The 15,509-nt window shown below is 42.2% G+C and overlaps 1 protein-coding gene across 3 annotated transcripts; it reads left to right on the top strand.

The window, feature by feature from the left end:
• Positions 1-3,559: 3,559 nt before the first annotated feature.
• On the top strand, positions 3,560-14,490 carry mterf1 (mitochondrial transcription termination factor 1). 3 transcript variants are annotated; one of them, XM_078417451.1, is made up of 4 exons: positions 3,560-3,659; positions 3,947-4,128; positions 6,475-6,628; positions 7,162-14,490. In XM_078417451.1, the coding sequence occupies exon 4, from the start codon at positions 7,168-7,170 to the stop codon at positions 8,353-8,355; it is 1,188 nt and encodes a 395-aa protein (XP_078273577.1). In that variant the 5' UTR covers positions 3,560-3,659; positions 3,947-4,128; positions 6,475-6,628; positions 7,162-7,167; the 3' UTR covers positions 8,356-14,490. The 3 variants fall into 3 exon arrangements, with proteins under 3 accessions (XP_078273577.1, XP_078273568.1, XP_078273558.1); XM_078417442.1 differs by lacking the exon at positions 3,560-3,659 and adding an exon at positions 3,762-3,815; XM_078417432.1 differs by lacking the exons at positions 3,560-3,659; positions 6,475-6,628 and having other exon boundaries at positions 3,826-4,128.
• Positions 14,491-15,509: the final 1,019 nt, after the last annotated feature.

Genomic DNA, 15,509 nt, shown 5'->3' with positions numbered 1-15,509 from the left:
ATACAAAATTAAAAGTTTATTCCATTAATTATTCATTTTAAAGGTGAAATAGCGTATCGTGTTCTGTAATTTAAGCAAATAGTTGTAAGGCAATGCAGCTTAATTGAAAAAAACATGAAGAACATTCAAGAAATCATTAAGCCAAAGCTGCTGCTTATGCATATAAATGCTAAATCAGATGTCCAGTTTGCACAAAGGATGGAATGATATGGACTTTCTGAGTGAGTGGGTAATAACATGGCAGGCAGAATATAATTTGAAAATATGTGAGGATATTCATATTGGTGCACATAACAGTTACTATTTTTTTCAATACCCAAGCGAGTGGGTAGTTTTGATGATCAGAGGGACCAGATAAGGTGTGATTTTACTCGTGTAACTGAAAGTCAACATTCAGGTCCAATAAGCAATTAAGAAGTCAAATGGTATGTTATCTTTTATTACAAGAGCATTTGAGTTCTTGAGAAAACATGACTTTCTGCACTTGTCAAGAGCCTTGGTGAGACGACTACAAGAGTATTATGTGCAATTTTGATTCCTTTATCTAAGAAAGGATACTTTTGCTATAGAAGGAGTGCAGTGAAGATTCACTGATTCCAGGAACACTGGATTTGTCATCTACGAAGAATTTAGGGAAGCTGGACCTACGTTCTCTAGATTTCGAAGAATGAGTGAAGATCTCATTGAAACCTACAGAATTCCTACAAGACTTGACAAACTGGATGCGGAGATTATGTTTCCCCTGCCAGAGGAGACCAGAAATCAAGGAATATATTGCAAAAAATGGCCTTGAGTTCGAAGATCAGTCTTAGCCTTGATATCTGGTAGAGCAGGCTCAAAGGCTTTACTCCTGGCCCTTTATCTTATTCTCATATGTTAAAGCAACTAATGACATTTAGAAATGAAATACAATTTAAAAGAAACAATTAAGACATTAGTACAAAATCTAAATCTTAAAAATGTATCTTTTACTGTTATTAAGCATTGGCTTAATCATAAGGAAACTACTAATTCTGACTTTAGCAGTAAGTGACCAAGTGCTTGAACGGGGCAGCACGGTGGCGCAGTTAGAGTTGTTGCCTTACACCACCAGGGTTCGATCCTGACTGTGGGTGATGTCTGTATGGAGTTTGTACGTTCTCCCTGTGACCATTGGGTTTTATCGAGGTGCTCCGGTTTCCTCCCACTCTCCAAAGACATACAGATTTGTAGGTTAATTGGATTTGGTAAAATTATAAATTGTCCCCAGTGTGTAGGATAGTGTTAGTGTACAGGTTGATCGCTGGTTGCAATGGATTCAAGTGGGCCTGTTTCCACGCTGTACCTCTAAAGTCCAGGTGTGTACGCCTATATATCGGCGAGACCAAGCGCAGGCTCGGCAATTGTTTCGCTGAATACCTTCGCTCAGTCTGCTTATGCCTAGGCGATCTCCCAGTTGCTAAACAATTTAACTCCACCTTCCATTCCCATACAGACCTTTTGGTCCTGGGTCTCCTCCACTATCAGAGTAAGGCCCAATGCAAATTGGGGGAACTGCACCTCATATTTCTCTTGGGCAGCGTACAACCCAGTGATATGAAATGTGATTTCTCTAGCTTCAAGTAACCCTTGCTTTCCCTCTCTCTGTCTCTCCCCCACCCTACCTCTCTGACTAGTTTCACTGTCCTCCTGATTAATTTTAGATTGTATGCATCATTGTCACCTTCCCCTCAGCTAACAATGACCCATTCTATATTTCCTTGACCATCGTTTGCTTTGATCTGTTGTTTTCACACCTTACCCGTTCATATTTCTAGTGTCCATCTCTCCTGACTCTCAGTCTGAAGAAGAGTCTCGACCCAAAACATCACCCATTCCTTCGCTCCAGAGATGATTCCTGTCCCTCTGAGCTACTCCAGCATTTGTGTTGATCTTGTGTAAAGTCTACATGTGAGCTGATTAGACGGAGACCCAGAATGGCATTAAGAATAAATTTGGTTACATTTTTCAAAGCAGTTTGGAACTACATCTAAACTCATCTGCTGCATTTGGTGCCCTTGTTTACATCCGTGAGACCAAGCATAGACGAGGCGACCATTTTGCCGAACACCTGTGCCAAGGACTTCTGGATCTCCCAGTTGCTCATAATCTTAACTTTCTTTCCCATTCTCTTAATGACCTTTCTGTCCTTGATCTCCTTTAGTGCTAGAGTGAGGACCAATGCAAACTAGAGGATTAGCACTATTTTTTCTACTTGGTTAGATTGAATTGAATTCTAAAATTTTAGATAACAACCCACTTTTTCCCCCTATCTCTTTCCTCTGCTCCTCCTTCACCCTGGTGCTCACCCATTTTCCCTCACTATCCCATCCCCTTCCTTTGTCCCTTTCCACCTATATCCGCTTGTAGAAGTGTCGCAACCTGCAGCGCCACCTATCCATATCCTCGTGAGATGCTGCCTGACCTGCTATGTTTCTCCAGCACCTACGTAAGATTCCAGTATCTGTAAGTCCTTGTGTCTCCATTTGGCTCCACATTGGTTACTTGTATAACTGAAAACCAAACTGAATACAATTAGATTTGGTATTCTAGTTATGTCTGAAATATTATATTTTGGAAAATAATTGAACGTGCAACGCAATAGCAAATGAAGGGCAATGCAGTTAATACGTTTCAAGTATTGTAATCATAATGATTCTTGTTTCTACATCTGATTTTCCATCTGGGTAGCCTACAACCTTATGGTATAAACACTGAATTTTTAAATTACCCTTTGTGTTCCTTTCTCTCTCCTGATCCACCCAAGTTCTCCCAACCTCCCCTCTCCAGCAACCCATCTCCCAGTTTATTGCCCTCCCTGATCTGGCCCTATCTGCCTGTTTTCTTCTCTCATCCATCTCTACCTATCTCCCACTGTCATCACATCACTCTGAATGAGTCTTGCCCTGTCTGAGGAAGGGTTCCGACTCTTGTGGCTAAAGGGATCAGGGGGTATGGAGAGAAGGCAGGTACAGGTTACTGAGCTGGATGATCAGCCATGATCATATTGAATGGCGGTGCAGGCTCGAAGGGCCGAATGGCCTACTCCTGCACCTATTTTCTATGTTTCTATGAAACGTCACCTATTTCTTTTCTCCAGATATGCTGCCTGGCCCGCTGAGTTACTCCAGCATATTGTGTCTATCTTCTGTATTAACCAGCATCTGCAATTACTTCCTACTCTCCTCCCTCATCACATCTTTATACTCACTATCCCCACTCTCAGTCCTGATGCCTGGCCTGCTGAATTCCAACTGCAATTTATCATTTTGCACGATTCCCGCATCTGCAGTCTCTTGTGTTGCCCATTTATATCTTCAATGTATTGTTCTGCCTGGAGATCTCAATCTTAAGTATTAGTTTAATTTCTTGGATGCTGGTTTAAATCGAAGATAGACACACAATGCTGGAGTAACTCAGCGGGACAGGCAGCATCTCTGGAAAGAAGGAATGGGTGATGTTTCGGGTCGAGACCCTTAGTCACTTTAATTTCTTTGTACAATTATTGAGTAGGCTGCGTAGTGGATCTGCAGTTTGACCAAAAGAAAAAAAATCAACCCCTCTGTCACATATTCCTCTGCATGGTGCATCATCTGTGTTTGATTCAGTTACAGGCGCACAAAGGAGATGTGTAAGCATTGGTGAGGTTTGTTTTAATTGGGACTGTGTTGCATGGATGGACATTCAGAGACGTTTGTCTTTAGTCCCACCTCCGCAGCCGCTCCCAGCCGTCCTCGCGAGCGCTTCCCGGAAGCCGCCGGTTCTGCACCAGCGGGGCCGCGGATGCAAACGTGCAGGTTGTAATCTTTCAATGTTTACCGTGCCGTGGAACGGGTCTTTGTTCGCTGCTTTATTTTATGTTCACGGTGCGTCGGCAGATTTGCGGAGAGTGGAGAAAATAACGGAGACATTACATTGTCCCGAGCAGAAAAACAACGTGCTCGAGAGGAACTCGGCGGGTCAGGCAGCAGCCGTGGAGGAAGCGTGGACGGGCGCTTTGTGCACCCTGGAACTCGGGCCGGGGCCAAAGATACTAGAGGAGCAAGTGGACCACTTCGTCGAGATCGCCTGTACTGAAGTGTAGCACGCAACGGAACGGCCGCCATTTTAGTAAGCAAACCCTCCGTTGTTTCTGCTTCTCGCAGTGTAATCAGTGTTGTGGGGGAACAACAGTATGTGTGATGATACCATGAAAATGCAGAATATATCTCATCTATCAACTCACATTTTGTTGTTATTTTTATTTTAAAATGTTTTCCCCCTGCTTAATTTCTCTGATTTTATTATTTCTCACTGTTTCTGCCCATTTCCCTCCCATCCTTCCACCCCAACCCCCTCTTGTGCAGTTTCCCTTGTTTGCTCAAACACACACTCTGCACAAATTTAACTTCTATATGTGCGTGTTTTTGTGTGAGAGGCAAGGTAGAGTCAAGATAAATTGATCTCAAAGTTCCTTCTCATGGATCAGAAGCAACTTTGATTTAAAGCAACGCTCTATAATTTTCCATTTTATTTTTCACATGATTTACATAAACCATAAAGGCGATTCGATCTTTATGGTTTACGTGTATTTATATATATAAATACACGTAAACCATAAAGATCGAATATATATATATACACATGTATATATCTCTAGTTTATTTCTTGTGATTTCCTCTAATTATTTGTTTAGCAACCATTTTCTTTCAATCTCTCTCTCTCTCTCATATATATATTTAAAATCAGTCATGCACACACTTCTCAGCACATGGTTCTCCCTATCATGATCACTGTTCTCTCAAATACATTTCATTCGGGCCTACCCATACACATTCACAATCCGTGACATCAAACATTTCCAGAAATCCTAATATTGTGAATAAAATAACTGAACATATGTCAAGATATTTTTTCATTCTATATTAGTGTAATAAAATGAAATGCATCCACTGATACTAAAGTGCTAGCTTTAGACATGAATAATGTACATTGCTACCATAGTTTAATTTTGAATTTAACATATAATTGAGGGGGTCAGTGCAATATAGTGCTCACCCTCACTTTTGTGAAAAATGAGTTACATGCATTAACATGATCCTTACCCACTACCCTACAACCTGTAAAAAAAAAAATCATATTTAAATTCAACCGATAAGTCGTTCAAATAACATAGGCACCTTCTTGTTTTTTTGTGTGTTTTATGGATTTTTCAAATATGAATATCTCAGAACGACACACATTGTGGGTTAGCAGTATATTGCACCAACCCCCTCAATTTTACATCATTCAAAAATGAACTTCATAAACAAGGATAACACTTTTTATTTCTGTCATTCATGGTAAGATTTACATCATTTTGTGTGCGAGATATACAGGGTTGCACTGTGTCGCATGTCAGCTAACCAATGAAAAGATCAGGTCCTGATTTATACCAACTCTTCACCTCCCCCCCCCCCCCCCCCACTTGTTTGAAGAAGGGTCCCAACCTGAAACATCACCCATCCTTTTTCTCCAGAGATGCTGCCTGACCCGGTGACGTACTCCACCACTGTGACTATTTGAATTGGATTTGTGCTTCTGTACCACGTCAGGCAGCATTGGTCATTTTAGTGGCTTTAAACTAATCAATTCACCAATTCAAATTTTCTTGGCTCTAAGTATAAAGTTAAATGTCTTTTCAATTATATTGTGGATACAGTAGAGCTCTATTGTTTGCAAATGCTTAATCGCTGCTTCCATGACTTTTTAAAATAAAACAAAAAGAGATACAGCTCGTGGAGGTGAAATTAAAATTAACAGAAAAAGCAAAGAACAGTTCATTAAATATGATCAATTGGCCTGAGACAGACAGAGTGGATCTTTAGTGCAAATATCCAATCAGTAACATCCAAAGTTTAAAGATCACGAAGCAGCAACTCTTCAAGAAATAGTTATAAATGTCAACTGTCAACTTATCCAAGAAGTTGAACAAAAATAATTGTTTGCAAACATTTTATATACAAAGAAATCGCAGAGAGTTATGAACACTGCCCAGTTTAGCACACGGAATCTGCTGACTAAAATGGCGCTGAAATTTAACCATGACCTACTACGGTTTTTGGGGTCGAGTGGTCTATCTTGCTCCTCTATTATCTTTGGTCGGGACCCATCTTCAGACCATTCTCTTGTGTCTCCATTTTACGGTTCCACTACAAGATCTCAAAGCATGTCGACCCTGCAGATGTTCTCTTCCTGTCCTCTCACTCCACATATGGACACAATTGCTGGAGTAACTCAGCAGGTTAGGCAGCTTCTTTGGAGAACATGGATAGGTGACATTTCGGGTCGAGACCTTTCTTCTCTTCACCTGCTGAGTTCCTGCAGTATTTTGTGTTTTGCTCAAGATTACAGCATCTTCAGTTTTTTTGTATCTCGTTGTTATTATCAGTGGTTTTGTAATGTATCTGAGAGCGATTTTGTTTTCTCTCATTACAGATGCAGTCCAGGTAGTTTTCATTCGAGAATGTAAAATGTCTGCAAGTTTTGAATTCTCATTGAGAATTGCTGGAAGTTGTGACTGACTTGATTCCACTCCAGTTTTGAGGTGGCTGAAACGCAAAATGAGGGCGGGAAGTGTCTGGAGGGCTGGGTAGATCATAGGTTGGAAAATTCCATGAAGTTGGTGATGATTATATACCTCCTGCCTCTTTTTGCAGCCTGATTCTCTCTCCAGTCTGAGGATAAACATTGGGGAAAAGGTTTGTTGTCATTAATGGGACAAAATATTGGGCATGTTTCCTAATTGCCAGTTATTTTAACTGATAAATTAGTTAACCATGGATACGTTTTCAGCTTTTTTTCCCAACAACATGTCTTTACATACGCTTCCAATATTTTTCTTTGGTTCACATTTATTTAAGAATTGTTCTTTGTTAGTTATCACCATTGTACATCTTCCCCCTTTTTATATAGACATCCTGCCAATAATGAGTAGCAATATGTAATGCACCTAAAGCATAGTCGGCCAAATAGTTCATATGTTCGAGTTCCTTTATGCTTGTGGAATTCAGACAGGTCCAAAGTGATGGCAATTTTTGACTGGGTGAGGAAAAAGTAAATGTCTGCCTGTTAGAGTTGCCTTACAATACCAATGCAACTACTATTTCTTTCCTCTGTGTGCAGGTTTGAATGACTGTGACCAGGTTGTATGTCAGCTGGAGGTGTTGGAAAATAATGGCTGGTAGGGTGGCAACACAAGCGATGCGTTTGTGCCCAGGGGTAAGATATTCATTCTTTACACCTAATATTTTTCCTGCTGCACTTTTGAAGATAACTTACCTGAGCACGTCCAGTCATGATCAACCAACGGAGACACTCCAAAAACCAGAAAATGGAATTTTAATAGACAATTTGACTGTTTTGGGTGTGGATATTAAGATGGCCAGGAGGAGACAGCCAGGAGTGTTGAGAAAATTGATTACAAATGAAAAATGTGTTGTGGAATTCTTGAGAAGTAAAGGTGCCAACAACAATGACATTGCCAGTATTATTTCAAGATACCCTCGAGCCATTACACGATCCTCTAATCACCTTGACGAAAGATGGCGATTATGGCGAAGTATTTTTAAGACTGACTCTGAAATCATAACTATCATTCAACGTTCTCCAGAATCGTATTTTCGTTCAAGTGATAATGAAAATCTTGAAAAAAATATCAGTTTTCTTCGTTCTCTTGGTTTGACGGCAGCCGACTTGCATCGTATGTTGGCTACTGCTCCCCGAACATTTTCGAACAGTTTGGAACTAAACAAGCAGATGGTAACATTTCTCCAAGATCTTGCTGTTAGTTTGGGTGACCAGAATCCATATGAATTTGTTAAACGGATCATCACTAAAAATGCCTATGTACTTATAAGAAGCACTAGACGGATAAAAACAAACGTTGAATTTTTCACTGAAGCACTGAAACTAAGCAACAGTGAACTTATAAAACTACTTAAAGGACATGGTGCTGAGGTTTTGGACCTTTCCAGCGATTACATGAAAAGAAATTTCAAAAATATGAGTGAACAGTTACAGTCATTAGGGTGCACACCTGAAGAAGTGAAGAAATTTTTTATTGACTATCCACCAGCATTTTTTGCTTCTTTTGAAAAAGTTTCCAATAAAATAGATTGTTTCCTGGAAAAAGAAATTAATATTAAACAACTATTAAAGAAACCCAGAGTACTGGAATTTAGTGCAGAGAATTTGAGAAATCGCATAGAGGAATTAGAAAAGGTTAGATATGACTTTAGAAAACATGGCATTACAATTTTGGATTCGAGTAGAAGAAGATTTGAAGCAAAATTAAAGAAGCTAAATGCAGGCAAATAGTTTTAGTCTCCTGCCACAATATATCTTGGCTTATACGATATATCCTAAATAGTTGTTCTTTGATTATTATTAAAAATAATTTGGCTTAGCTTTTTGTTTATTGTACAATGAATTGCTGAATGACGTCCAAATAAAAAACAACAAATTTTGCATTGATAACTCATTTGATAGCTAGTGTCAAACAAGAAAGTTTCCAGTTATCAGCAGTGATTATAATTTTGCACGTCCAGTTGAATGATTAGAAATACAACATAGAAACAGGTCCTTTGGCCCACTGAGTCCACGCCAACCATCGATCACCCATTCACGCTGGTTATAATTTACCCTACTTTTCACATCCACTCTCTTCACACACCTGGGGCAAGTTACAGGACCAATTAAAGAACAAACCAGCTTATCTGTGGGATGTGGGAGAAACCGGAGCACTCTGAGGAAACCCACATGGTCACAAGGAGATCATGCAAACTCCACACAGAAAACACTGGGTCAGGGTCTGATGTTATGAGGCGGCAGTTCTACCAGCTCTGCCGCTGTGCAACCCGTACATATGGAAATAAATCTGAATTTGTGAAATTGTACCATGTACTAAGCATTACCTTGCAGCCACCTAAGTATAAAGTAATGCAGCTAGCGAAGCAATATTATTGCTGAACTTGAAAAAAACAGATTTACAGTGACGAAGAAATAAAACTGCAACAGAGGTGCATATATATTTAGTGAAGAACCCCATTTTCATATTGGAGAAGAAAATTGCAGGATGAAATAATGTACAGAGGGATCTATTGGGCATACACAGTGATGTCAAATGATGAAAGATTTTTTAGAAGACAATTGTACAAAATTCTACTAAGCTGTGAAGCAGATGAGCATTAAAAAGGCTTGACTGGAAGATTAAGACCTACTTTGACATTGATTAAACCTTTTCACTCTACCTGAGTCACTGCCAGAGAGTGGTGCCTTACACTATTGAAAATCCTCATCTCTTTCGCTGCTAATAATCCTAATCACCTATCAAAGAGGGAAGCGGGGAAATCATTGATAATAGGAAGGGATGGGGGTGGATTCCCCTCTCCCTCCCCCATTCAATCTGACTCTAACTTTTGCAGTTTGTTGTCCCAACTACTTGCCGCCATCATCCTGCCCACCTCCTAATTGTTTAATCTGCTTTTTCCCTTTCAGACACGCCCAAAACTCTGTTCCCCCCCCCCCCCCACAATCTGCTTTGATCTCTTTCTAAAATCCAATCTGATCTTTTACCTGAACTACAAATATTGTACCTATTTCTTCCTTTCCTCCACCATTTCCCTAATCCAGCCACCTGCATAACTTTCTGTTCCAGTCACCTTCCATAACCAACTCCATCCTTCATCCCTTGCCCAAATCCGGCATAATCTGCTCAAACCTGCTTTTGTAATGGTCTCGTTGATACCCTACCCTGTCTGGTCCCATTATTTTTTATGCTTCCTTCACAATAACTTGCCCCATGCTATTTTGAATCCTATTCTAACTCATTTCCTTCATGATCTACTCTCTTAATGAAGGTAGATCTCAAAGGTAAAGGTTAATTCTACTGTGCACGTTGCTTTGAACTTCACACACAGCGGAATAGCTGAGACTCCTCTTCAAGAGTGCCCCTTCAGCAGTTCAAGATATGAATACTGCAGGCTGTGGTTGGTCAACTGACCATGCTTGGTCCAGAATAAATAATTAGTTGATTTGTATTTAGACTTTCTGAGGATCTTTAAAAAGGTGCCTAGGAGATTCCATAACATAATCAATGCACATAGTTTTGGAGTAATATACTAGGTTGGATTGAGGATTGATTGATGGACAGAAAACAAGACAAATAACAATAGAGCACAGGAACAGGCATCATGTCTGCGTAAATGATGATGCTAATCTAATCCCATCTGCCCACACATTTATCTTTCTGTTCCTTGCCTGTTCATATGCCTGTCTAAATGCCTCTTAATTGTTGCCATCATATCTGCTTCCACCACCTCCCCCAGTGCGTTCCCGGCTTCTACCACTCCGCATAAAGAATACTTAGTTTAGAGAAATAGCATGGAAACGGGCCCTTCGGCCCACCGAGTCCGTACCGACCTGCGATCCCCGCACATGAGGATGTTACACATACTAGGGACAATTTACATTTATACCAAGCCAATTAACCTACAAACCTGTATGTCTTTGGAGTGTGGGAGGAAACCGAAGATCTTGGAGAAAACCCACACAGGTCACGGGGAGAATGTACAAACTCTGTTCAGACAGAACCCGTAGTCAGGATTGAACCCTGGTCTCTGGCGCTATAAGGCAGCAACTCTACCGCTGCACCACCACTTGTATCATGCATTTCCCTGGTATTTGATATTTAAGCTTCTGATGCCACCCCAGTCTCGCAAGGTGCACCAGCGAGCCCTTCTTCACCCACCTCACGGTCCAGTTGACACGCCTGTTGTTGTGGCACATATTGTAACCTCTGATGACCGCTTCGGGCTGCTGCCACCGATAGCAGGCACTCGGTCACCATGGGGCTCTCTTCCCTCTCACCAGCTGCTGATTCTTCCTGTCAACTTCCACCCCCCCTTTCACTGCCGACTGAAGGAGGAGGAGGGAGTGGACAAAGGGAAGGAAGAAGCAGCAGCAGGTGAGAGGGCAGGGAGCCCCACTGACCAAGTGAACTTGTCGGTGGTAGCGGCCTGAAGAAAGTGCTACCGGCCTGGAGCCGCAACGCGAGCCACATTAATAGCCATGTTGACCGGTAAAAAAGGGCTCGCTGGTGCAGGCCATCAGCACCCATAGTATTAAAATGAAATGACACAAAGTGCTGGAGTAACTCAACAGACAGAATCAGTCTGAAGAAGGGTCTTGACGGCACCTATCCATGTTCTCCAGAGATGCTGCCTGACCCGCCGAGTTTCTCCAGGACTTTGTGTCATCTTGTGTAATGACCATCATCTGCAGTTCTTTGTTTCAACAACATACAGATAATACCATACTCGGTTATAGTGGACAATCGGCAATAATGGACACTATTCCTCCCACTATGGTCTGTTAATGATGAGAGTGTGCTGTAGTTCTATCATGTCACCCATCAACCTCCAACGCTCCAGTGAAAATGATCCAAGTGCGTCCAACCTCGTTCTGCAGTTGGGGTATTGTCCAGCCCCATAGTTTTTACTACATTCCACGTTCCCAAGGAGAGGGGCTACTGAGTTGGGGAAGGCCTTCAGGGAAAGCTGTCTTGGATTATTGTCTGAACTTGATTGTGAATATTTTAGTCTTGTCTTTTGCATTCACGTTCTGGAACAACCCATTGCTGAGGGATGTTCTTGGAGCCTCCCCTTCTTTTCAGCTGCTTAATTGTCAACCACTTTCTACAACCGGATGTGATAGAGTATTGGTTGTGAGATTCATTTGCTTTGTCTTAGGAAGAAAGATTCTAAGGGGAGTAAGAGGCAACAATGGCTGACAAGGGAAGTCAAGGACAGTTTAAAAATAGAAGAGAAAACGTATAACATAGCAAAGATGAGCGGGAAGCCGGAGGATTGGGAAACTTTTAAAAATCAACAGAATATAAAGGAGGATAGTAAAAGCTTCTTTAGGTATGTGAAGAGGAAAAAAATAATTAAGACAAATGTAAGTCCCTTGAAGACAGAAACAGGTGAATTTATTATGGGAAACGGAAATGGCAGACGAGTTGAACAGGTACTTTGGTTCTGTCCTCACTAAGGAAGACACAAACAATCTCCCAGATGTACTAGTGGGCAGAGGTCCTAGGGTGACGGAGGAACTGAAGGAAATTCACATTAGTCAGGAAATGGTGTTGGTATGGCGAGTCTGGAAACTTGTTCTTTGTTGAAGAAGTTTATTGACCTTGCTGGCCAATCTGAGGGTTCGACGACTAGGACCACTCTCTATGGTCGCTACATTGGGTAGACTGATGGGACTGAAGGCTGATAAATCCCCAGGGCCTGATGGTCTGCATCCCAGGGTGCTCAAGGAGGTGGCTCAAGAAATTGTGGACGCATCGTTGATTATTTTCCAATGTTCTATAGATTCTGGATCAGTTGCTGTGGATTGCAGGGGAGCTAATGTTATCCCACTTTTCAAGAAAGGAGGGAGAGAGAAGGTAGGGAATTATAGACCAATTAGCCTGACATCAGTAGTGGGGAAGATGCTGGAGTCGATTATTAAAGATGTAATAGCGGCCCATTGGGATAGCAGTAACAGGATCGGTCCAAGTCAGCATGGATTTATGAAGGGGAAATCATATCATATCATATCATATATATACAGCCGGAAACAGGCCTTTTCGGCCCACCAAGTCCGTGCCGCCCAGCGATCCCCGTACATTAACACTATCCTACACACACTAGGGACAATTTTTACATTTACCCAGCCAATTAACCTACATACCTGTACGTCTTTGGACAAATCTTTTGACAAATCTTCTGGAATTTTTTGAGGATGTAACTAGGAAAATGGACAAGGGAGGGCCAGTGGACATAGTGTACCTGGACTTTCAGAAAGCCTTTGATAAGGTCCCACACAGGAGATTAGTGGGCAAAATTCGAGCACATGGTTTTGGGGGTAGGGTATTGACATGGATAGAAAATTGGTTGGCAGACAGGAAACAAAGAGTAGGGATTAACGGGTCCCTTTCAGAATGGCAGGCCGTGACTAGTTGGTTGCCGCCAGGCTCGATGCTGGAACAGCAGCTATTTACAATATACATTAATGATTTAGATGAAGGATTTAAAAGTAACACTAGCAAATTTGCAGATGACACAAAGCTGGGTGTGAACTGTGAAGAGAGTGCTATGGGGATGTAGGATGACTTGGACAGGTTGGGTGAGTGGGCAGATGCAGTATAATGTGGATAAATGTGAGGTTATCTACTTTGGTGACAAGAACGGGAAGGCAGATTATTATCTGAATGGTGTCAGGTTAGGAAAAGGGGAAGTACAACGAGACTTGGGTGTTCTTGTACATCAGTCTCTGAAAGTAAGCATGCAGGTACAGCAGGCAGTGAAAAAAGCTAATGGCATGTTGGTCTTCATAACGAGAGGAGTTGAGTATAGGAGCAAAGAGGTCCTTCTGCAGTTGTACAGGGCCCTGGTGAGACCACACTTGGAGTATTGTGTGCAGTTTTGGTCTCCTAATTTGAGGAATGACATTCTTGCTATTGAGGGAGTGCAGCGTAGGTTCACGAGGTTAATTTCAGGGATGGTGGGACTGTCATGTGATGAAAGAATTGAGTGACTGGGCTTGTATTCACTGAAATTTAGAAGGGTGAGAGGGGATCTTACAGAGACTTATAAAATTATTAAGGGATTGGACACGCTAGATGCAGGAAACATGTTCCCGATGTTGGGTGAGTCCAGAACCAGGGGCCACAGTTTAAGAATAAGGGTAGGCCATTTAGAACTGAGATGAGGAAAAGCTTTTTCACACAGAGTTGTGAATTTGTGGAATTCTCTGGCTCAGAAGGCAGTGGAGGCTGATTCACTGGATGCATTCAAAAGAGAGTTAGATAGAGAGTTAGATGTCTTAGGGCTAGCGGAATCAAGGGATATGGGGAGAAGGCAGGAACGGGGTACTAATTGTGGATGATCAGCCATGACCACATTGAATGGCGGTGCTGGCTCGAAGGGCCGAATGGCCTACTCGTGCACCTATTGTCTGTATCTATGTATCCGTCGTATGTTAGTTTTGGTGGTCTTGCATTGCAGCTTGACTAGGCACTTGTATCGCCTGTTTCTGCTCCCAGGAGGCTCTCTTCCACTTCTCATTGATTGACTGCTGTTAATGATGAAAAAATGAGGGATATACCCTTCCACAAGATTTTTTGAATGTGCTGCTGGACATTTCTCCAACTGCCTATTGTTTATGGCACCTATGACAGAACTTTGTCTCCCCGATTATTGTGATTTGGTTTCTTCTGCAAATGCTATTGTGAACAGATGCATCTGCTATTGGCGGACTGGTGAAGGGAGGGTCCTTGTATTAATTTGAAGAACAATAGTGGTGAATCCTCAATCAAATCAATAAAAGCCATTTCTGACCATACCAGGCTGCTGTTTTCAAATTTGCTGTGTACTAATTAGATGCCATGTTTTTTTCCCTGTACAACAGTGACTACACATCAGAATTATATTATCACGCAGATGACTTCGGATATACTGAGGTATACTGTGATGTGTTTCACGGAGACATGGCTCCGCAAGAACATCCCTGAGTCCAACGCAAGTGTGGACAGCTTTCAGACTGTTCGGGCAGATAGGGATTGCAGAGAGAGTGGCAAGTGTGAGGGTGGGGGACTTGCTATTCTCATTAACAACAGATGGTGCAATCCTGATCACATCAAGGTTAAGGAGCGTGTGTGTAGCCCCCTGATGGCTGTGGGTCTCCGTCCATACTAAATGCCCAGGGAATTCTCACACGCCATTTTGGTGGCTGTTTACATTCCTCCATCCGCCAACCTGCTGCATGTGAGTGACATCGTCCATACAGTCACTGCAGACTCCAGACTCAACACCCGAGTGCTTTCACCTGTGACCCCATGTTAAACCCTACCTGGACCCCCTGCAGTTCGCTTACCAAACAAAGATGGGGGTTGAGGACGCTATCATCCACCTACTCCATCGATCCTATGCTCACCTGGATAAGCCGGGAAGCACTGTGAGAGTCATGTTTTTGATGTCTCCAGTGCTTTTAACACAGTCCGGCCTACACTGCTAGGGAACAAACTGACGAAGATGCGGTGGATGCTCCATTGGTGTCCTGGATCATCAACTACCTGACTGGACGGCCACAGTATGTCAGGCTACAGAACTGTGTCTCAGACATGGTAGTGAGCAACACCGGGGCCCTAAAGGGGACTGTCCTCTCTCCCTTGCTGTTCACCATCTACACCTTGGACTTCAAATACAACTCGGACTCCTGCCACCTATAGAAATTTTTGGATGACTACAATTGTGGGCTGCATCAGTGAGGGCAGGGAAGCTGAATACAGAGGTGTAGTCAACGAATGTTGAGTGGTGTGGGCTGAATCACCTGCAACTCAACACCCATAAGACTAAGGAATTAGTGGTGGACTTTAGGAGGAGAGGAACACCCCTGTCCCCTGTCTCCATCAATGGTTTGGATGT

The sequence above is a fragment of the Rhinoraja longicauda genome, chromosome 2 (genome assembly GCF_053455715.1).
Source record: "Rhinoraja longicauda isolate Sanriku21f chromosome 2, sRhiLon1.1, whole genome shotgun sequence".
NCBI classification, from domain to species: Eukaryota; Metazoa; Chordata; class Chondrichthyes; order Rajiformes; family Arhynchobatidae; genus Rhinoraja; species Rhinoraja longicauda.
This window is presented reverse-complemented; position numbering and strand designations above follow the sequence as displayed.

Coding starts and splice junctions, on each gene's coding strand:
- mterf1 (XM_078417451.1), top strand. CDS start 7,168: ATGACTGTGACCAGGTTGTATGTCAGCTGGAGGTGTTGGAAAATAATG.